At 45.6% G+C, this 23,275-nt stretch overlaps 1 protein-coding gene across 1 annotated transcript; it reads left to right on the plus strand.

Moving 5' to 3' along the window:
* Nucleotides 1–238: 238 nt before the first annotated feature.
* LOC106578256 (B-cell receptor CD22) lies at nt 239–15,180 on the plus strand. The gene is made up of 6 exons (XM_014156918.2): nt 239–389; nt 506–883; nt 13,105–13,368; nt 13,546–13,815; nt 13,991–14,090; nt 14,406–15,180. Exons 1-6 carry the CDS (start codon nt 332–334, stop codon nt 14,473–14,475), a joined length of 1,140 nt encoding a protein of 379 aa, XP_014012393.2. The 5' UTR covers nt 239–331; the 3' UTR covers nt 14,476–15,180.
* The last annotated feature ends 8,095 nt before the right edge of the window (nt 15,181–23,275 follow it).

Consider the following 23,275-nt stretch of genomic DNA (forward strand, 5'->3'; position numbering starts at 1 on the left):
GATAAGACTGGCACTAGACAGGTCTGTAGGCATAGATCTGCATATAATGGATGCTCATTGTGAACAAGGTCTAAATAGACAGGACCAAAAACAAGCTCTGGCTTGATTAAAGACAGTAACATTATAAGCCAGCAACAGTGCCTTGACTTTTTGTTGCAGGCTTATAATGTCAATGCTTTTCTACACGTGTATTTTTGTTTCTCAACATCCTTGACCAGTTCCTAGTTAGGAAAAAGAGAAGTGAGTGACAGACAGAAAGACAGACACTGTCGACGTCTTCGCTGCTAATGTAAAGAAGGACAGTGAGTAAGGGAGTGGGGGTGCGTCAGAGATGGCTTTGGGAGTCTTCCAGACTGGCTGGATAAGGCTGCTCTCACTTATCCTGCAAGGTAAGAGTGACATCATATTCATCATTATCATACGGAATACACTTTTAGCATGGTATGTGAATAGACATACCAAGTATTGTATTGTAAATCATATTAATTCATTCCTTGTATCCCAGGCTGCTGTGTGGGTGTCCTCTGTAGTGACTGGGCTGTGCATGTCCCCTCCGCTCCCCTGTGCGCCGTGGCTGGCTCGTCTGTGGTCCTCCCCTGCTCCTACGACTACCCTCAGCCCTACAGGGTGCTGTCTGAGATGTGGTGCCGGGACCAGAGCCGCTGCATCACCCCCAGGTACGTGTACCATAGCCAGGGCATCTTCCCTGAGCCAGCCTCCCAGGGCAGAGTGGAGTACCTGGGGAAGGAAGGAACCAGGAACTGCTCCTTGAGGATCTCTGATCTGAGGAGGTCTGATAGCGGGACATACGTCTTCTATTTTATCACCAACCACCCAGTGGAGAAGCCCCCTGGACAGCCTGGAGTAACCCTGCTGGTGGCAGGTAAGACCACAGTGCTTATTATATGTTTTTTTTTACATGTATTTTGTGTAAATGGCCTTGTGGTCAATGATTATATGTAGATAGCAACTGACCAGTGGCGAGTTAATAAAGCCGCATTGAGTTAATAAAGCCTCATACAAACATGGTCTCTTTTGAGTTTTCTTGAGTAAGGCAGCTCCAAAATGCAGGTGTTTCAGCCTAGCTCAGTGCTTTCTGTGGTGGTGGGGCAGGCAGCGTAAAATACAGAGCATAGGGGTTAGTAATGTTCTCTTGGCTCAGTGTTCTGTCACTCATGAGGACACTATGTCACAACAAAGTCTACAGGGGAGAGCTCGAAAATTCATGCCCACTAGGTGCTGCCACAGATTTGCATTAGAAGTGCTCATCCAAGAAGGCTCAAGGTCATTGGCCACAGATAAAATTATGTCAAATCACGTTATATCTACCGTAGCTTTGATTGGACTGATCATGTCAACATCATACTTTCAAAATATTAGCTAGCAAGCTAGATAAGCAGTCATCGTCATGAATCAAGTCGACAATCTACTGGCAAATCCTTTTCAATCCTTGTCATAGGAAGATAAATTATAGATAAAACGTATCGGTGCTCATTGGCCAATTCAACAATAAGTTGTTTGGAAGCAATCAGTGGCTAACTGCAAGCATTGCAAAGCAAGTATTAGCCTGCTATTCAGTGAAGTGGATGTGTGGTCCCAAGTCTAAGATTAAGGGTCTCTTTTCCTAGTTTAAAATGATAAACTTTCAACATTGGCCATGCTGTCAATGAAGCATGTGTCACGTCCTGACCAGCAGGTGGAGTAGGTGTATAAGTGTTGGTCAGGGCATGGCAGAAGAAGTTGGGTTTTCTTTGTTCTGTCTAGGTTGGGTGTTTCTATGTAGAGGTAATTGGGGTGGACTTCAAATTGAAGGCAGCTGTGTGGTGTTGCCTTTGATTGGAAGTCCTATATTAGTTGGGTGTGTTTGTCTGTGTGTTTGTGGGGAATTGTTGTGAGCACTGCTTTTTTTGGTTTAGCCTGCTACACTGGCGTATCGTGAGTACTGTTCATTGTTTTGTTTATTGTTTTTTCAGTGGATGCTTTACTCCTTTTTTTAAAATTAAAATATGAGCATCCATATTCCCGCTGCGCCTTGGTCCTCCTTTCAACAGCACGATGGATTATGTGACAGAATTCCCCACCAACACAGGACCAAGCAGCGGAAGAATTCTGGCGAGGACTGGGGAACACGACGGGTAAGGGAGACCGAGAGGCACCCCCAATAATTTTTTAGGGGGGGGCACAAGGGCTGTGTGACGGGGCAAGATTGGAGACCCAGGCCAGCGCCCCGTACCCTTGTTAAAAGTAAACAGACTGGACAGGTCCCGTGCTTTGGGGTAGGTGCCATGGTAAGGCCTGGTATTTTTAGGCCAGTAGGCTCAATACCAGCACCCCGCACGTGCCAGGGGAAAGTAGGCATCGAGCCAGCACCGGAGATGCCAACCCTGCGCTTAAGACTGCCAGTGCGCCTCTACGGTCCGGTGTTTCCCGTTACACGCACTAGCCTTGAGGTGCGTGTTCCCAATCTGGTACGCCCAGTACCAGCACCACGCACCAGGCTTCAAGTGCGTAAACCCAGCCTCGCCAGTCAACAGTCGTCAGAGCTGCCCGCCAGTCAACAGTCGTCAGAGCTGCCCGCCAGTCAACAGTCGTCAGAGCTACCCGCAGTCAACAGTCGTCAGAGCTGACCGCAGTCAACAGTCGTCAGAGCTGCCCGCAGTCAACAGTCGTCAGAGCTGCCCGCAGTCAACAGTCGTCAGAGCTGCCCGCCAGTCAACAGTCGTCAGAGCTGCCCGCCAGTCAACAGTCGTCAGAGCTGCCCGCCAGTCAACAGTCGTCAGAGCTGCCCGCCAGTCAACAGTCGTCAGAGCTACCCGCAGTCAACAGTCGTCAGAGCTGACCGCAGTCAACAGTCGTCAGAGCTGCCCGCAGTCAACAGTCGTCAGAGCTGCCCGCAGTCAACAGTCGTCAGAGCTGCCCGCAGTCAACAGTCGTCAGAGCTGCCCGCCAGTCAACAGTCGTCAGAGCTGCCCGCCAGTCAACAGTCGTCAGAGCTGCCCGCCAGTCAACAGTCGTCAGAGCTGCCCGCCAGTCAACAGTCGTCAGAGCTGCCCGCCAGTCAACAGTCGTCAGAGCTGCCCGCCAGTCAACAGTCGTCAGAGCTGCCCGCCAGTCAACAGTCGTCAGAGCTGCCCGCCAGTCAACAGTCGTCAGAGCTGCCCGCCAGTCAACAGTCGCCAGAGTGGCCAGACTGCCCTGAACTGCCGGAGTGGCCCGACCGCCCTGAACTGCCGGAGTGGCCCGACCGCCCTGAACTGCCGGAGTGGCCCGACCGCCCTGAACTGCCGGAGTGGCCCGACCGCCCTGAACTGCCGGAGTGGCCCGACCGCCCCGAACCGCCGGAGTGGCCCGACCGCCCCGAACCGCCGGAGTGGCCCGACCGCCCCGAACCGCCGGAGTGGCCCGACCGCCCCGAACCGCCGGAGTGGCCCGACCGCCCCGAACCGCCGGAGTGGCCCGACCGCCCCGAGCCGCCGGACTGCCCAGACCGTCCCGAGCCGCCGGACTGTCCCAAGCCGCCAGACTGGCCGGACTGCCCCGAGCTGCCGGACTGCCCCGAGCTGCCGGACTGCCCCGACTGCCTGGAACGGCCAGAACCCGAGCCGCCTCCAACATAGGTGGGTTTGGAAGGGGGGGTGTAGCACAGTGCCGTCGTTGACGGCAGCCACCCTCCCTTCCCTCCCTGTAGTTAGGGGGAAATTTTCGGGTTGTTTTGGGTGTTTTGTGTTTTTTCTTTTGAAGGTGCATTCGGGGTCTGCACCTTTAGGGGGGGGTAATGTTACGTCCTGACCAGCAGGTGGAGTAGGTGTATAAGTGTTGGTCAGGGCATGGCAGAAGAAGTTGGGTTTTCTTTGTTCTGTCTAGGTTGGGTGTTTCTATGTAGAGGTAATTGGGGTGGACTTCCAATTGAAGGCAGCTGTGTGGTGTTGCCTTTGATTGGAAGTCCTATATTAGTTGGGTGTGTTTGTCTGTGTGTTTGTGGGGAATTGTTGTGAGCACTGCTTTTTTTGGTCTAGCCTGCTACACTGTCGTATCGTGAGTACTGTTCATTGTTTTGTTTATTGTTTTTTCAGTGGATGCTTTACTCCTTTTTTAAAATTAAAATATGAGCATCCATATTCCCGCTGCGCCTTGGTCCTCCTTTCAACAGCACGATGGATTATGTGACAGCATGATCTTTACCACGCTCAAAACAACTGTTAACTCGGAACTGCAAAATCTGACTTTAGTGAGTTCAAGACAACTCGGAACTCGGGGGAAAACAAGCTACGAATGGGAAAATACGTTTTGAACTTTCATCCAGCTCCGAATTGTAAATCCGGAACTCGGGCCTCTTTCTACAGCTAAGACCTGAAGATCACTGACGTGAACCGTCGCTGGAAGCTCCGGACCGTGAACCGTTGCTGGAAGCTCCGGACTGTGGACCGTCGCTGGAGTCACCGGACTGTACACACGCACTGGTGGACGAGTGCGGGGAGCCGGCACAGGAAGTACCGGGCTGGGAAGGCGCACTGGAGGCCTGGTGCGTGGAGCCAGCACAGGTTGCACCGGACTGATGACACGCTCCTCAGGGCGAGTGTGGGGAGCCAGCACAGGACGTACCGGGCTGGGGAGGCGCACTGGAGGCCTGGTGCGTGGAGCCGGCACAGGTTGCACCGGGCTGGTGACACACTCTTCAGGGTGAGTGCAGGGAGCCGGCACAGGTTGCACCGGACTGGGGAGGCGCACTAGAGGCCTGGTGCGCGGAGCCGGCGCAGATTGCACCGGACTGATGACACGCTCCTCAAAACGCCTGCGCTGCAGCATACTCCTAGCCAACATCACTCTCCGATATCCCTCCTCAAACTGCTCCATCGACTCCCAGACGGTCTCTGGCTCTCTCCTCGGCTCGGCCGCCTGCCCCTTGTGCCCCCCCCAAAAAAATCTTGGGGATGCCCTTGGGTTGTTTGTGGCCGTAGACCCCGGCGTCGTCGCTGTCCTCCTTTACTCCTCGGTGACTCCCGTCAAGGAAGGGTCTCGCATCCACCTAGTATCTCTTCCCATGACCAACTTTCCTTCATCTCCTGGGCACGCTGCTTGGTCCTGTTTAGGTGGGATATTCTGTCACGACCGTCGTATGAATAATTGGACCAAGGCGCAGCTAGAGTAGAGTTCCACATTTTAATGATAGTGAAACTTCCACAACAACAAAGATATAATGATCGTGAATTACGTAGCGCACATAGCCACTCATACAAAACAATATCCCACATAGCAGGTGGGAAAAAGGACACAGTAAGTATGATCCCCAATTAGAGGTAACGATATTCAGCTGCCTCTAATGGGAACCATACACACACACCAACATAGAAATATAATACCTAGAAACCCCCCTAGTCACGCCCTGACCTAAAACACCATAGAGAACCCCGAGGGCTCTCTATGGTCAGGGCGTGACAGTTTGTCACCGTTGTAGTGCAAATAATGTATTGTTTAGTGTTGTGTTGTGTAGTGGCTTTGCTGGCATGCAGCCCACAATTATTAATTTTTTGCCCCACCAAGATTTACATGCTAAAATTGCCACTGTCAGGGAGATATGTATACTGTAGCTAAGAAAGTAATACAATGTGTATGTTTTGTAGTGAGCTGTTAGTAGCCCATGTACCTCACCCTAATAATTTGGTCCCTTTCCCCTCATAACTTAGCCACCTGTTCTGACTTGGTGGTGCACCTATAGCCTGTTTTTAAGAAATGTCATTATTGAATATTGTAAGAGCTTTCCTTGTCTGCTTATATGCCCCTTTATTTATCCTACAGTTCTGACTTGGTGTACAGGGAGAATACTGTAAGAATGGCCCATGCTCTGAATTCTGTCGCTGTACATTTCAAAAGTGCTGAACAAATAGTTATATTGACTACGTCCGTCTTAGCTCGCTCATTAATGTCTTAATCAAATTACGGATTGCCTCTTATCCGTTCATCGTTCCCCTTATGCCATAGTTTGTACATCTCAATTGTCAGTAGAAGCCACATTTGTTTAAGCAAGTCAGCCATATCAGCTATGTTTTTTAAAAGGCAGTAAATTAGGCTGAATGAATTGTTTCGTAGCCTCTGGTAAGGATTAACTCCATGGTGATGAAAAGAAAGCTCTGCTGTTGGAACAGCTTTATGTAGGCCCTAACAGTTTGTGGGCACCGTTTGTCACCATTATAGTGCAATTAATGTCATAATCCATGTATGTAGGTGGCAGGGAAGTCAGGCGCAGGAGAAACCAGAGTGGTTAAAAAATGGAGTATTTATTAACAAAACTAACTCCAAAACCAACGTAGAAAAATAATCCGGGTCAACAATAACCCGTCGCACACCGATACATCAACAACACGTACATAACATAAACAATCACCGACAAGGATATGAGGGGAAACAGAGGGTTAAATACACAACATGTAATTACTGGGATAAGAAACAGGTGTGTAAGGAGACCAGACAAAACCAATGGAAAATGAGAAACTGATCAATGGTGGCTAGAAGACCGGTGACGTCGCTCGCCAAGCACCACCCGAACAAGGAGGGGCATCAACTTCGATAGAAGTCGTGACAGTACCCCCCCCTGACGCGCAGCTCCAGCAGTGCGTCGACACTGGCCTCGGGGACGGCCCGGAGGACGAGGCACAGGGCGATCTGGATGGAGACGATGGAACTCGCTCAGCATGGAAGGATCTAACACGTCCTCCACCGGAACCCAGCATCTCTCCTCCGGACCGTACCCCTCCCAGTCCACGAGGTACTGAAGACCCCTCGCCCGACGTCTCGAATCCAGGATGGATCGAACGGAGTATGCCGGGGCCCCCTCAATGTCCAGAGGGGGCGCAGGAACCTCCCGCACCTCGGCCTCCTGGAGCGGGCCAGCCACCACCGGCCTGAGGAGAGACACATGGAACGAGGGGTTAATGCAGTAATTGGGGGGAAGCTTTAACCTATAACATACCTCGTTCAATCTCCTCAGGACTTTAAGCGGCCCCACAAACCGCAGACTCAGCTTCCGGCAGGGCAGGCAGAGGGGCAGGTTTCGGGTCGGGAGCCAGACCCTGTCCCCCGGTGCGAACACCGGGGCCTCACTGCGGTGAAGGTCTGCACCAGCTTTTTGACGTCGTACGGCGCGCTGAAGGCGGACGTGAGCTGCGTCCCAGGTCTCCTCCGCGTGCCGAAACCAGTGGTCCACCGCAGAAACCTCGGTCTGACTCTGATGCCAAGGGGCCAGAACCGGCTCATATCCCAACACACACTGAAATGGAGTGAGGTTAGTGGAGGAGTGGCGGAGCGAGTTCTGAGCCATATCTGCCCAGGGCACAAACGCCGCCCACTCCCCCGGCCGATCCTGGCAATAAGACCTCAGAAACCTACCCACATCCTGATTAACTCTCTCCTCCTGCCCGTTACTTTCGGGGAGAAAACCTGAGGTAAGGATAACCGAGACCCCCAGACGTTCCATGAATGCCTTCCAAACCCTTGACGTGAACTGGGGCCCTCGATCAGACACTATATCCTCAGGCACCCTGTAGTGCCGAAAGACGTGGGTAAACAGAGCCTCTGCCGTCTGTAGGGCCGTAAGGAGACCGGGCAAAGGGAGGAGACGACAGGACTTAAAAAGCGACCCACAACGACCAGGATCGTAGTGTTACCTTGTGAAGGTGGAAGATCGGTTATGAAATCCACCAACAAGTGTGACCACGGCCGTTGTGGAACGGGTAAGTGTTGTAACTTACCTCTGGGTAGGTGTCTAGCCTTGCACTGGGCGCACACTGAGCAGGAGGAAACATAAACCCTCACGTCCTTCGCTAAGGTGGGCCACCAGTACCTCCCACTAAGACAGCGCATCGTCCGACCAGTCCCAGGATGACCAGAGGAGGGTGACGTGTGAGCCCAGTAGATCAATCGGTCGCGGACAGCAGACGGAACGTACAGACACCCAGCTGGACACTGAGGGGGAACGGGCTCTGCACGTGATGCCCGCTCAATATCCGCGTCCAGCTCCCATACTACCGGTGCCACCAAACAAGAGGCTGGGATGATGGGAGTGGGATCCATGGACCGCTCCTCTGTGTCTTTCAGCCGGGACAGTGCGTCTGCCTTGACGCTCTGGGAACCTGGTCTGTAAGAGAGGGTAAACACAAAATGGGTGAAAAACATGGCCCACCTTGCCTGGGGAGGATTCAGTCTCCTCGCCTCCTGGATGTACTCCAGCTTGCGGTGGTCAGTCCATCATAGTTTTGCTCCGCCGGGCTGACCTTCTTAGAGAAGAAGGCAGAGGGGCGGAGCTTAGGTGGCGTACCCGAACGCTGAGAGAGCACAGCTCCTATCACAGCCTCAGATGCGTCCACCTCCACTATGAATTACAGAGACGGATCTGGACGAGCCAATACAGGAACCCAGGTAAACAGAGCCTTCAGTTTCCTAAAAGCCCTATCCGCCCCAGCCGACCACTGCAAGCGCACCGGACCCCACTTCAGCAGTGAGGTAATGGGAGCAGCTATCTGACCAAAACCCCGGATAAATCTCCGGTAGTAATTGGCAAACCCTAAAAATCACTGCACCTCCTTTACCGTGGTGGGAGTCGGCCAATTACGCACAGCTGTAATACGGTCACTCTCCATCTCCACTCCTGACGTAGATAGGCGATATCCTAAGAAAGAGACGGACTGTTTAAAGAACAAGCATTTCTCAGCCTTGACATACAGGTCATGCTCCAACAGGCGACCAAGCACTTTGCGCACCAGGGACACATGCTCGGCGCGTGTAGCGGAGTAAATCAGAATGTCATCGATATACACCACTACACCCTGCCCGTGCAGGTCCCTGAAAATCTCGTCGACAAAAGATTGGAAGACTGATGGAGCATTTTTTAACCCGTACGGCATGACAAGGTACTCATAATGCCCTGAGGTGGTACTAAATGCTGTCTTCCACTCGTCTCCATCGCGGATACACACCAGGTTGTACGCACTCCTGAGATCCAGTTGTGTGAAGAAGTGCACGCCGTGCATTAATTCAATCACCGGGGCGATCAGAGGTAGCGGGTAACTCTACCCCACTGTTATTTTATTAAGACCTCGATAATCAACGCACGGTCGCAGACCCCCGTCCTTCTTCTTCACAAAAAAGAAACTCGAGGAGACGGGTGAGATGGAGGGCCTAATGTACCCCTGACGCAGGGATTCGGAAACATATGTCTCCATAGCCACCGTCTCCGCTTGCGACAGGGGATACACATGACTCTTGGGAAGTGTAGTGTCTGCCATGAGATTTATCGCACAATCACCCTGTCGATGAGGTGGTAATTGAGTCGCCTTCTTTTTACAGAAGGCGAGAGCCAAATCGGCATATTCAGGGGGGATGCGCACGGTAGAGACCTGGTCTGGACTTTCCACCGTAGGCAGCACCAACGGAAACCCCTACACACCTACCTGAGCACTTTCGCGACCACCCCGTTTTGCCCCACCAAGATTTACATGCTAAAATTGCCACTGTCAGGGAGATATGTATACTGTAGCTAAGAAAGTAATACAATGTGTATGTTTTGTAGTGAGCTGTTAGTAGCCCATGTACCTCACCCTAATAATTTGGTCCCTTTCCCCTCATAACTTAGCCACCTGTTCTGACTTGGTGGTGTACCTATAGCCTGTTTTTAAGAAATGTCATTATTGAATATTGTAAGAGCTTTCCTTGTCTGCTTATATGCCCCTTTATTTATCCTACAGTTCTGACTTGGTGTACAGGGAGAATACTGTAAGAATGGCCCATGCTCTGAATTCTGTCGCTGTACATTTCAAAAGTGCTGAACAAATAGTTATATTGACTACGTCCGTCTTAGCTCGCTCATTAATGTCTTAATCAAATTACGGATTGCCTCTTATCCGTTCATCGTTCCCTTATGCCATAGTTTGTACATCTCAATTGTCAGTAGAAGCCACATTTGTTTAAGCAAGTCAGCCATATCAGCTATGTTTTTTAAAAGGCAGTAAATTAGGCTGAATGAATTGTTTCGTAGCCTCTGGTAAGGATTAACTCCATGGTGATGAAAAGAAAGCTCTGCTGTTGGGACAGCTTTATGTAGGCCCTAACAGTTTGTGGGCACCGTTTGTCACCATTATAGTGCAATTAATGTCATAATCCATGTATGTAGGTGGCAGGGAAGTCAGGCGCAGGAGAAACCAGAGTGGTTAAAAAATTGAGTATTTATTAACAAAACTAACTCCAAAACCAACGTAGAAAAATAATCCGGGTCAACAATAACCCATCGCACACCGATACATCAACAACACGTACATAACAAACAATCACTGACAAGGATATGAGGGAAACAGAGGGTTAAATACACAACATGTAATTACTGGGATAAGAAACAGGTGTGTAAGGAAACCAGACAAAACCAATGGAAAATGAAAAACTGATCAATGGTGGCTAGAAGACCGGTGACGTCGATCGCCGAGCATCACCCGAACAAGGAGGGGCATCAACTTCGGTATAAGTCATGACAATTAATGTATTGTTTAGTGTTGTCTTGTGTTGTGCCTTTTCTTGCATACATAAAAAATTGTTTTGAGTTTCCTCACCAAGATTTGCCACTGCAACTGACGTATGTTAAAGGAGGGATGCTGTAATGCATCGTTGCATGTTCAAAACATACAATACCAGTCAAAAGTTTGGACACACCTACTCATTCAAGGGTTTTTCTTTATTTTTACTATTTTCTACATTGTAGAATAATAGTGAAGATATCAAAACTATGAAATAGCACATATAGAATCATGTAGTAGCAAAAAAAGTGCTTAACAAATCAAAATATATTTTAGATTTTAGATTCTTCAAAGTAGCCACCTTTTGTCTTGATGACGGCTATGCACATTCTTGGCATTCTCTCAACCAGCTTTACCTGGAATGCTTTTCCAACAGTCTTGAAGGAGTTCCCACATATACTGAGCACTTGTTGGCTGCTTTTCCTTCACTCTGCGGTCCAACTCATCCCAAACCATCTCAAATGTGTTGAGGTCGGGTGATTGTGGAGGCCAGGTCATCTGATGCAGAAATCCATCACTCTCCTTCTTGGTCATATAGCTCTTACACAGCCTGGAAGTGTGTTGGGTCATTGTCCTGTTAAAAAACAAATGAGAGTCCCACTAAATGCAATCCAGATGTGATGGAGTATTGCTGCAGAATGCTGTGGTAGCCATGCTGGTTAAGTGTGCCTTGAATTCTAAATAAATCACTGACAGTGTCACCAGCAAAGCACCCCCACACCATCACACCTCCTCCTCCATGCTTCAAGGTGGGAACCACACATGCAGAGATCATCCGTTCACCTACTCCGTTCACCTACTCTCACAAAGACATGGTAGTTGGAACCAAAAATCTAACATTTTGACTCATTAGACCAAAGGACAGATTTCCACCAGTCTAATGTCCATTGCTCGTGTTTCTTGGCCCAAGCAAGTCTCTTCTTCTTATTGGTGTCCTTTAGTAGTGGTTTCTTTGCAGCAATTCGACCATGAAGGCCGGATTCACAGTCTCCTCTGAACAGTTGATGTTGAGATGTGTCTGTTACTTAAACTCTGTGAAGCATTTATTTGGGCTGCAATTTCTGAGGTTGGTAACTCTAATGAACTTATCCTCTGCAGAAGAGGTAACTCTGGGTCTTCCTTTCCTGTGGCGGTCCTCATGAGAGCCAGTTTCATCATAGCGCTTGATGGTTTTTGCGACTGCACTTGAAGAAACTTTCAAAGTTCTTGAAATGTTCCAGATTGACTGACCTTCATGTCTTAAAGTAATGATGGACTGTCATTTCACTTTGCTTATTTGAGCTGTTCTTGCCATAATATGGACTTGGTCTTTAACCAAATAGGGCTATCTTCTGTAAACCACCCCTACCTTGTCACAACACAACTGATTGGCTCAAACGCATTAAGAAGGAAAGAAATTCCCCAAATGAACTTTTAACAATGCACACCCATTAATGGAAATGCATTCCAGGTCACTACCTCATGAAGCTGGTTGAGAGAATGCCAAGAATATGCAAAGCTGTCATCAAGGCTGGTTACTTTGAAGAATCTCAAATCTAAAATATATTTGATTTGTTTAACAGGATTCCATATGTGTAATTTTATAGATTTGATGTCTTCACTATTATTCTACAATGTAGAAATAGTAAAAATCAAAACCCTTAAATGAATTGGTGTGTCCAAACTTTTGACTGGTACTGTACATTTTGTGTGTAACTATTTGACTCATGAGAATAGGAGAGCTGTTGAAGTTGTGGTCAGCTTCCAGCTTGTCTGCACAGAGATCAGGTCTGACCACAAGCCTCAGAGGTTCCAATGAAATGGATGTCACCATCATTTCTGAGTCACTCTGAGGAGAGGAGCCATTGCTTCCTTGTTTCAGTATGATCACATGATTCAGAGAGACTCTCATAGTGTTCTTACAGTTGCTCAGAAAGTTTGTCAATGTCTCAATATTTACACATTTTCTCATTAACTTACTGGAAGTCTTTCTGAGTAATAGTGACAATGCTATTGATATCTGTATGTACAGTACCAGTTGTTGACAACAACAGTGAAAGCTCTCTTGTAACTAAGAAGTTATTGTACTTTAAAACCTGATGGCATGTCCTACGACCACAATGACTGTATGCAAAAATTGCGGAATTGTAGCAGGAAGTCACATGGCCTTGACTGTCGGTATGGAATGTCCTGTGGGTGACCACCCACCGCCTCTGACTCACAATAATGCCCAGACAACCTCCACTACAAACACAACAACAACATATGGATATACATTTCAGTGTATTTCCATTTAAAACAGGAACAGACAAATAATCTGATGTGCCCTGTCCTGTTATCTGCCTGGTATGTCTTATTGGGCTCCCTAGTGGCGCAGCGGTCTAAGGCACTGCATCTCAGTGCAAGAGGCGTCACTACAGTCCCTGGTTTGAATCCAGGCTGAATCACATCCAGCTGTGATTGGGTTTGGCCGGGGTAGGCCGTCATTGTAAATAGGAATTTGTTCTTAACTGTCTTGCCTGGTTTAATAAATAAAAAAATTGCTTACACATCTCTTGTCTACTTTCAGATAATTTCAGTGAAGTAGCAGTGTCCCTCAGTCCCGCTGGTGATGTTGTTGAGGGCAGCTCAGTGAAGTTATTCTGCTGTAGTACTGCCCACACTCCAGTGGAGAGCTACACCTGGTACAAGACTGGAGGCTCCACGGCTGGTGATAAGGGACAGACGATGACTATCACCAATATCAGAGCAACAGACAGTGGAAACTACTACTGTGAGGCCCTGACCACCAATAGACCAATCCACTCCTCAGCGTTGTCTATTAATGTCCAGTGTAAGTACTTTGAAATCACAATCACAGATAATGAATGAATCAGTAACAATGTTTGTCATGAGTTTTTTTGGGATGCTCTTTGACAGGTTAGTATGTACCAGACATCTCTCATTTTTACCCAAATATAGGAAACTATAGTGTAAAAAGAACGTTTTTTTTACCTTTCTCTGCCTTCAGATGCTCCAAAGAACACATCAGTGTCAGTCAATCCTTTTGGGGAGGTAGTGATGGGCAGCTCTGTGACTCTGTCCTGCAGCAGTGATGCCAACCCTGCAGTAGAGCGCTATACCTGGCTTCAGAGGACAGAATCCCAAGCTTCACTGAGAGGGTCAGGGCAAAGTTACAGCATCACTAACATCAGCTCTGAGGGCAGTGGGCAGTACTGCTGTGTAGCGATGAACAAGCATGGATCACAGAGCTATACTGTTACCATGACTGTGGGGAAAGGTAGGTGCAAGGGGATGCATTGAAAATATACATTATTTCTAGTCTAGTCTGTAATAAAACATCACGATTATGCCACCTGTTATTGTAGCATTTTCCATTGAAACACATGACAGTATGTACACGAGTGTGAAGCTATCCCTGGCCTATAGAGCTTACAGTAGTTTATTCTCTGCAGTAAATGGCCAGTCCTCCATATTGTGGAGGAGGGTGGTGCCAGTGGGGATCCCCATCGCTCTGACACTGATCATCATTATAACATTGGCTTGCATTAGGAGGTGAGTGATAAAGTTATAATATGTTTAAGAGTTAAAATTACAGTGATGTGATCTGTAATCTCTTTATGTATTGGTTTGTGCTGTATATAATTCTACAACTCCAGTACCCTTGAGAGTTTTCTTTTCATTTGATATCTACAGTATAACTTTATATTGTTATAACTTTATATTGTTATACTGTTATACTTTATTTTCTACTGTTATATTTTATATTGAAAACATTATCAACCAAAACAGAGAATCTCCAGTAGAAAATAAAGTCAACATACCAGGTTTATTAAATTATGTCTGATCTATAACAACTTTTCCCTACAGGAAAACTCTCCCATCATCAAGTCAACAAGGTTACAGTCTTACAGAGACCACCATCCAGCCATTACCATAATACTACATAAAGGATGACCATAACAAATGAGACACTTAAATGAACAGGAACTGAAAAGGAACTGAATGAACTCTGCTGGGAGATGTTGTGCCCAGTTTACTGTCACATAGTGGCACTGTTGTGTAGCTGTGTCCAGCTGTATTCTTAAATAACATGTACAGTAATATCTGTAAAATGTACTGTGCACCTCATTTCAGCTCTCTACTGTAGAAAATAAGTAATTTTACTGTAATAGGCCTACTGTAATTTACTTATTTTATGATGGAGAGTTGTTGAGTACTGGATGACCAAAAGTGAAACGACAACCAGAGATTAGTTTCAATATATGCAAATATATATTTAAATTGAATTACAATCATATAAAAAGGTAACATAACATACTGTATATATAACATAACCATATGTCACAATGCCATTTTTATTTTAGTTTTAAAATGAACCTTTACTTACCTAGACAAGTCAGTTAAGAACAAATTCTTATTTACAATGACGGCCTACCCCGGCCAAACCCCAACGACGCTGGGCCAATTGTGCGCCGCCCTATGGGACTCCCAATCACAGACGGATGTGATACAGCCTAGATTTGAACCTGGGACTGTAGTGACACATTTTGCACTGAGATGCAGTGCCTGCATTAAGCTCTTGAAGTTTGAATTGAGTGGCAAAATAAATAAGTCAACAACAGGTTGCAAGTTCTAAAAATTATAATTCTCCTCCATTAGTGAATACAAACTGAATTACTGAGACCCTCTCAGCCTGGTCAAAAAGGAGGTCATAACAGTACATAATTAATAAAACCAACAAACTAAACAACCAAAAATACAGGTTCTGGTGCAGTCAAGGGAAGATCTAACAAAATATTAATTCAACTTCAATTCAAGATAAATTAACAATATTCTCTCAAACTTAGTCAGATAGTTACAAACTAAACCCATCACATGGTCACTTCCCTCTTACCAGCACCTTCCCCCGGGCGGCTGAACCTCAAACAAAAAAATAAACTGTCATCCAATGAAATTTCAGGATCAATCATTCAATTTTAACAAGATAGAAGCATGCACAAGCAATGGATGCTCATCGTCACACCTGAGACACATACTGTACATTACAAGTACAGTACAAGACATTTACAGTGCCTTCGGAAAGTATTTAGACCCCTTGACTTTTTCCACATTTTGTTAGGTTACAACCTTATTCTAAAATTCATTAAATCATTTTTTCCTCATCAATCTACACACAATATACCACAATGACAAAGAAAAAAACATTTTTTAGAATGTTTAGCAAATTTATAAAAATTAAAACTGGAATATCACATTTATATAAGTATTCAGACCCTTTACTCAGTCCTTTGTTGAAGCACCTTTGGCAGCGATTACAGCCTCGAGTCTTCTTGGGTATGACGCTACAACTTGGCACACCTGTATTTGTGGAGTTTCTCCCATTCTTCTCTGTAGATCCTCTCAAGCTCTGTCAGGTTGAATGGGGAGTGTTGTTGCACAGCTATTTTCAGGTCTCTCCAGAGATGTTCCCGAAGCCACTCCTGCGTTGTCTTCGCTGTGTGCTTAGGGTCATTGTCCTATTGGAAGGTGAACCTTCACCCCAGTCTGAGGTTCTGAGCGCTCTGGAGCAGGTTTTCATCAAGGATCTCTCTGTACTTTGCTCCGTTCATCTTTACCTCGATCCTGTATGGTGGTTAATTTCTTTACTATCAAATGAGGAGAGACAAACTTATCACACAAGTTATACTTAAACTAAATCTTTAATCACTTATTAATAAGGGAGCAGGTCAATACAACGCACACATATAAAGTGAATCGATTGAGTGCTCTACGATAATGATGGCTGGTCATGGCTGGTCGACGATTCACGCTTTTAGGGTTCGTTCCTTTCATCCTTGTCAATCATTGGCTCATTGGTGAAATTAGCATTATGACAATATCTTTAATTAAATAATTCAAAAACCTTTATTAATGCAATTGCAGACAGAAGTTGACAATCAGGAACATAGCACGCATGTTTCCGAGTAAGTTCTGCATCAAACAAAAGGTCTCAAGTTGTTTTGTTGAACCCCAAGTCCAGCCCTGGTGATGTCACTACCTACGTCATTACCTTTTTACTCCTGAGACCAAAACCATGCCTACAAAGCTATATAAACAATGGCTTTTAGTGTTATCTAAAAACTTTGCAGTAAACGTCCACTCCGCAAAGTTGATTTATTGTGGAATGTTTGACTAGTCTTATCTCCTTCACTCCTCTGCAGAGTTCTGTCTCAGTCACACATTTCTAAGAGGGGTCTTTTTATAATATGCAGAGAGAGAGAGAGAACTAGAAAACAACTGTGGAACAATTCTAAACCTCTATAATGAATATATATATTGGGTCTTATAACCCCTCCCCTTCTATTAACACAACATAAGCATACTCAATTATTCCAATACATCAAACATTTTGGTACAACCCTTATCATGACCCCTAGGTGAACCCGACAATGCTCAGATGATTTGTTGAGAGCCCTGAGACAAAAGTACAAAGGTATTTTATAGCCAAGATACACCCCTTTCAACCTACATGACAAACAACAAATATATAGAATGGGTCACAAGGTTAAGATTTATGAAAGATACCTATAATACATAGCAGACAGTATCTGCTGTGTCAACAGTTTTTATTGTGAAGTGTGGTGGCTAATTTCTGCATTACCAAATGAGGAGAGTTACAAACACACCAGTCTGAGTTAAACTACATCTTTAATACTTAAGATACTTTTGCAAAAGCACTTGACCTTCAATAATGCACTATCTCTAATGAACCATTGAAAAAGGGTGCCAACACAATGGCTACTGAGATATTTTATACCCAAGAACCACCCCTTCAACGTACATGATGAACCACAGATCTTAGGAACAGTTCACAAAGGGACCTTATACTTTAGAAAGGAGTATCCACAGCCAGATAGCATTCGCTATAAATTATCGTTCAGTTTGGTTCCTAATGATGAGGTTCTAATCTCGTCCCTGGTACTTCATAGAACAAAAACACAATTTCATCCAATGGCATATATCAATTGTCAACTCTAGATACTCCCATCTCAAGTAAACCCCCTCTTGACCCCACTCCTGGACAAGCTCACGGAGGGGAGTGACTTGCGCACAGACAGTGTGGAGACAAATAATTGGTTCCCCATTAATCACGCCATCCCTTCACATGGTTTAACAATAGGTAAAGACACATTCACATATGAAGACAATGTTTCATTCTGACTTCTCCCCTCTCTGGGCCCTAAGTGACTGAGCCCTAGCTAAGGGAAAAGTACAACTGTCAACACCAGAGTCCAAAGGGCACGCCATCCTAATGACAAGTATCTCACATAAGCATATTATACAAATAAAACATCTTAATTATCTATGTTACCCAACTAATTCTGATTCATCTGCCACAGTAGAGACCAGTGTCTGGCCCCATATAGAACAGAAACATTAACTCATGCACTGGAATGCTCTTTAGGTTTTATCACCCAAAAGACATCGTAAATCTCCTGTCAGTGTTATCTCCCAGAGGCCCATCCTCAGTAGAACACACACACACACTAGTTAATAATACTCTATTCTGTTGCATAAAACAACCATTTGATGCAATAAAAGTATTATAACGTAATTTTTCCACCATACCCGACTAGTCTCCCAGTCCCTGCTCTGAAAAACATCCCCATTAGCATGATCCTGACACCACCATGCTTCACCGTAGGGATGGTGCCAGGTTTCCTCCAGATGTGATGCTTGGCATTCAGGCCAAAGAGTTCAACCTTGGTTTCATCAGACCAGAGAATCTTGTTTCTCATTGTCTGAGAGTCCTTTAGGTGCCTTTTGGCAAGCTCCATGCGGGTTGTCATGTACCTTTTACTGAGGAGTGGCTTCCGTCTGGCCTCACCTACCATAAAGTCCTGATTGGTGGAGTGTTGCAGAGATGGTTGTCCTTCTGGAAGGTTCTCCATACTCCACAGAGGAAGTCTGGAGCTCTGTCATAGTGACCATCGGGTTCTTGGTCACCTCCCTGATCAAGGCCCTTCTCCCCCGACTGCTTAGTTTGGCCGGGAGGTGGTTCCAAACTTCTTCCATTTAAGAATGATGGAGGCCACTGTGTTCTTGGAGACCTTCAATGCTGCACAAGGGTTTTGGTACCCTTCCCCAGCTCTGTGCCTCGACACAATCCTGTCTCGGCGCTCTAGAAACAATTCCTTTGATCTCATGGCTTGGTTTTTGCTCTGACATGCACTGTCAATTGTGGGACCTTATATAGACAGGTGTGTGCCTTTCCAAATCATGTCCAATCAATTTAATTTATCATAGGTGCACCCCAATCAAGTTGTAGAAACCTCTCAAGTATGATCAATGGAAACAGGATGCACCTGAGCTCAATTTCGAGTCTCATAGTAAAGGGTCTGAATATTTATGTAAATAAGGTATTTATGTTTTTTTTATATTTAATACATTTGCAAACATTTCTAAAAACTTGTTTTTGCTTTGTCATTATGGGGTATTTTGTGTATATTGCTGAGGATTTGTATTTATTTAATCCATTTTAGAATAAGGCTGTAACGTGACAAAGGTGGGAAAAGTCAAGGGGTCTGAATACTTTCCAAAGGCAGTGTAGATCTATTACCATAACTACTTATTAATTGCACACTTTACATATCTTAACTTGCGTTCCAATGCAGCTTAGTTTATTCAACATTATGACAGGATATGTTCAGGCTTCAGGTTTGGCAATCTGATTACAATATTTTTGCTGGTAAAGTAGTAGATTACCGGTTTTTTTTTGTAATCTGTTACATGTAACATGTAATCCGTTACTCTCCAACCCTGCCTGTAGGCTATATTTTAATACAGTTATCTCTGTTTTCATTTGAAACATATTTTTATCCTTAGCTTGTTTGTAACAATTGCAAAGACATTGGCAACTTTAAGTTTTTGGCAACTTCATGTTATTGGCGGTCACAGAGAGACAGATACATTTCTTGATTCTATGTTTAATGGATATCTTCTGTGTATAATGTGAAGCGGTAGGGAAAAAATGCATCTAATGACGCACTTAGCTGTTCTACGACTGGTCTAAGGCACGCGGTAAATAACGAGCGTTTTCAAGTGGAATTTAGAAACAACGGTTTTACAAAATTGCTCGGAGATATAACGATGTTCCTATGAAGGTGCTAATGATTAACTTAACCTTAAGATGATTTGAGGAAATCAGGCCCTGGCCAGGGTAGGTGTCATTTTCATCTACTTTCCTGACAGTTTAGATTGAGATTGCATTGCTTTCATTGGATATACTGTATTTCATGTCCAATTCAACAGACAGGAATTAAATTAAGATTGTCTCCAACTCTGCTGACCCATTATGTTTACACCGTAGTGCAAAACTCTTGCATTGATATTAAAATGTCTTGCTAAACAACACAGCGTTTTAACAACCTGCATCCCTATAAAGAAAGCACACACAATTTAGCACAACAAACTGACATCCCCACATAGCAAGCAGAGTTAACTTACACAGAACATCAAGAAACAGGAGTGATGAATTGAGTGGTCCACGTTTGTTCAGGCCCTCACAGTAATACCAACCTGAGTGGTCAGGAAAGACAGCCTCAAATATCTGCCTGGACAGCGCTTCTCCCATTGACTCTGTACCAGGAGTAGCTCATGGATGGGTTGGCATGGCTGCTGCAGGTCAGATTCACTGAGTTTCCCTCTACCACTGGACCAGAGGGACTGAATGCCACTGAGATGTCCTCATGAGGGTCTGCAAGTGACTCGTAGCTGTAAGTACGTTATGGACCACATATACTAAGTGTTTGCACCTAGTATATGATGAATAAAAGTGACAATGATTGGTGCAAATGTTGTTTTGGCGTAAGCACTTATTACATAGGGTAGGGTTTCCAATCAAAGGTGCATCTTTCGACCAATGGGTAAAACAATATGTGTAGACACTCCTCTCTGAAAACCAAACCTCATGTCTCTATCATAATCTGTTCAATAGTTATTGGAGTTTTTACCCTTGTAGGATGGCCAAAACTAGGGTGACTAAATCAATGGAGGGCAGAGCAAAAAACAAGTAAATTATCTGGAAAATTGCATGGCATCAGCTAGGCTGGATTCTGTGCAATAAACAAGGCTACTGGCTACCTGACAGGCTCACTTTCCCGCTGAACTTTTCATCTTTCTTCTCAAATCCGCAGGACATAAAACAATATAGAGGTAAGATAGATATCAATTTTGAGACATGACATATAGTAATTTCATATTTTAGTATACACTTTTCATATTAATTCAAAATTCCTGTTCCTTTTAGAATATTTCTCACAAAAACAGCCGTATCTCTGTGAAATGTCAATGGCTTTTATTTTCAAAGCGTATTACATATAATTTAGCTCCTGTCATTGTAATTTGGCTTTTTGCAACCAGTGGAAACAACTTTGAATACGGCGACAAGAAATTGTAAAATCCTCAAAAGTCGTGAGGAGAAATCTGCATGACAATGTCATCAGAGCTTGGTGCTTATTATCAGATGTATTAGGTTAAGAAATCTGACTTTTATAATGTTAATGATATGTTATAGAAAAACCCCACTGAACAATTTAGAACAACAATAATCATATTTGTCTGGTAAAATGTATTTTATAACATAAGGAAGTGAAATTTCATCACCAAAGTGCATTGTCACCAACTCTGGTGGAAGATGGCTCATAATAATGGCAGCAATGGTGTAATGGAATGGTATCAAACACCAAACATGTGGTTTCCATATGATTGATACCACTCCATTGACTCCATTCGAGCCATTATTATGAGCCGTCCTCCGCTGATAGGGACCTATGTCAGTATGAGTGTATGGAATAGTATCAGTACCCAGGCCAAATACACTACAAATAAAGAGCTAGACCAGAAATGTAAGAGAAATTATTCTTAAAGTAAGTTAATGCTGCCAATACTCACACTGAACATGAGGGTAGTTATACACACACTTTCTCAGTGGACAGTTTGTTAGGTACACCCATCTAGTTTTGGATCGGATCCACATTTGCATCCAGAGCAGCCTGAATTCTTCTGGGCACGGAAACGTTGGTCAATTGGTATCAAGGGACCTAACATGTGCCAGGAAAACATTCCCCACACCATTAAACCTCCCCTACCGGCCTGTACTGTTGACACTAGGCAGGAGGGAGCCATGCTGCTTACACCAAATCCTGACCCTGCCATCAGCATGACCCATCCGTGACAAAGACCACCAAGTTGTGAGTTCCGAGGTGCTGTTCTGCACACCACTGTTGTACTGCGCCGTTATTTGCCTGTTTGTGGCCCGCCTGTTAGATTGCACAATTGCCATTCTCCTTCAACCTCTCTCATCAATGAGCTGTTTTCATCCACTGGACTGCCACTGACTGGACGTGTTTTGTTTGTGGCAAAAAAAATTGGTAAACCCTAGACACTGTCGTGCGTGAAAAACTCAGGAGGCCGGTTGTTTCTGAGATACTGGAACCGGCGCGCCTGGCACCGACGATCACCTCAAAGTCACTAAGGTCACTCTTTTTGCCCATTATAACGTTCAGTAACTGAATGCCTCGATGCCAGTCTTTCTGCGTTTTATAGCAAGCCACGGTCACGGGATTCAATGTCTGTAGGAGCGAACCATTTTCGTGAACAGGGTGGTGTACCTAATGAACTGACTACTGAGTTTATCTTAAACAGGACAAATCTGAGGAGGCATGTGCCCCTGAGCCCCCCTATGGGCATGATGCCTCTGCCCGTTATCTGTCTGGTATGTCTTATTGCTTACACATCTTTTGTCTACTTTCAGATAATTCCAGTGAAGTACCAGTGTCCCTCAGTCCCTCTGGGGATGTTGAGGGCAGCTCAGTGACGTTTTCCTGCTATAGTACTGCCCACACTCCAGTGTAGAGCTACACCTGGTACCTGGTGTCACCAGACATCACCGGCAACAACGTCGCCTATGGGCACAAACCCATCGTCGCTGGACCAGACAGGACTGACAAAAAGTGCTCTTCACTGACGAGTCGCGGTTTTGTCTCACTATGGGTTATGGTTGGATTCGCGTTACACAGAGGCCTGAGCTTTACACTGAGGCCTGTACTCTGGAGCGGGATCGATTTGGAGGTGGAGGTCTGCGGCGGTGTGTCACAGCATCACCGGACTGAGCTTGTCATTGCATGCAATCTCAACGCTGTGCGTTACAGGGAAGACATCCTCCTCCCTCATGTGGTACCCTTCCTGCAGGCTCATCCTGGCATGACCCTCCAGCATGACAATGCCACCAGCCATACTGCTCATTCTGTGCGTGATTTCCTGCGAGACAGGAATGTCAGTGTTCTGCCATGGCCATCGAAGAGCCCGGATCTCAATCCCATTGAGCACGTCTGGGACCTGTTGGATCGGAGGGTGAGGGCTAGGGCCATTCCCCACAGAAATGTCCGGGAACTTGCAGGTGCCTTGTTGGAAGAGTGGGGTAACATCTCACAGCAAGAACTGACAAATCTGGTGCAGTCCATGAGGAGGAGATGCACTGCAGTACTTAACGCAGCTGGTGGCCACACCAGATACTGACTGTTACTTTTGATTTTGACCCCCCCCCCCTTTGTTCAGGGACACGTTATTCAATTTCTGTTAGTTACATGTCTGTGGAACTTGTTCAGTTTGTGTCTCAGTTGCTGAATCTTGTTATGTTCATACAAATATTTACACATGTTAAGTTTGCTGAAAATCAACACAGTTGACAGTGAGAG

This window comes from Salmo salar, chromosome ssa02 (assembly GCF_905237065.1).
Source record: "Salmo salar chromosome ssa02, Ssal_v3.1, whole genome shotgun sequence".
Classification (NCBI taxonomy): domain Eukaryota; kingdom Metazoa; phylum Chordata; class Actinopteri; order Salmoniformes; family Salmonidae; genus Salmo; species Salmo salar.

Excerpts from the sequence above, each read along its gene's own strand:
- LOC106578256 (XM_014156918.2), top strand. The coding sequence starts at position 332 with ATGGCTTTGGGAGTCTTCCAGACTGGCTGGATAAGGCTGCTCTCACTT. Across the intron at positions 390-505 it reads GCTCTCACTTATCCTGCAAG|GCTGCTGTGTGGGTGTCCTC; the intron begins GTAAGAGTGACA and ends CTTGTATCCCAG. Across the intron at positions 13,816-13,990 it reads TACCATGACTGTGGGGAAAG|TAAATGGCCAGTCCTCCATA; the intron begins GTAGGTGCAAGG and ends TATTCTCTGCAG.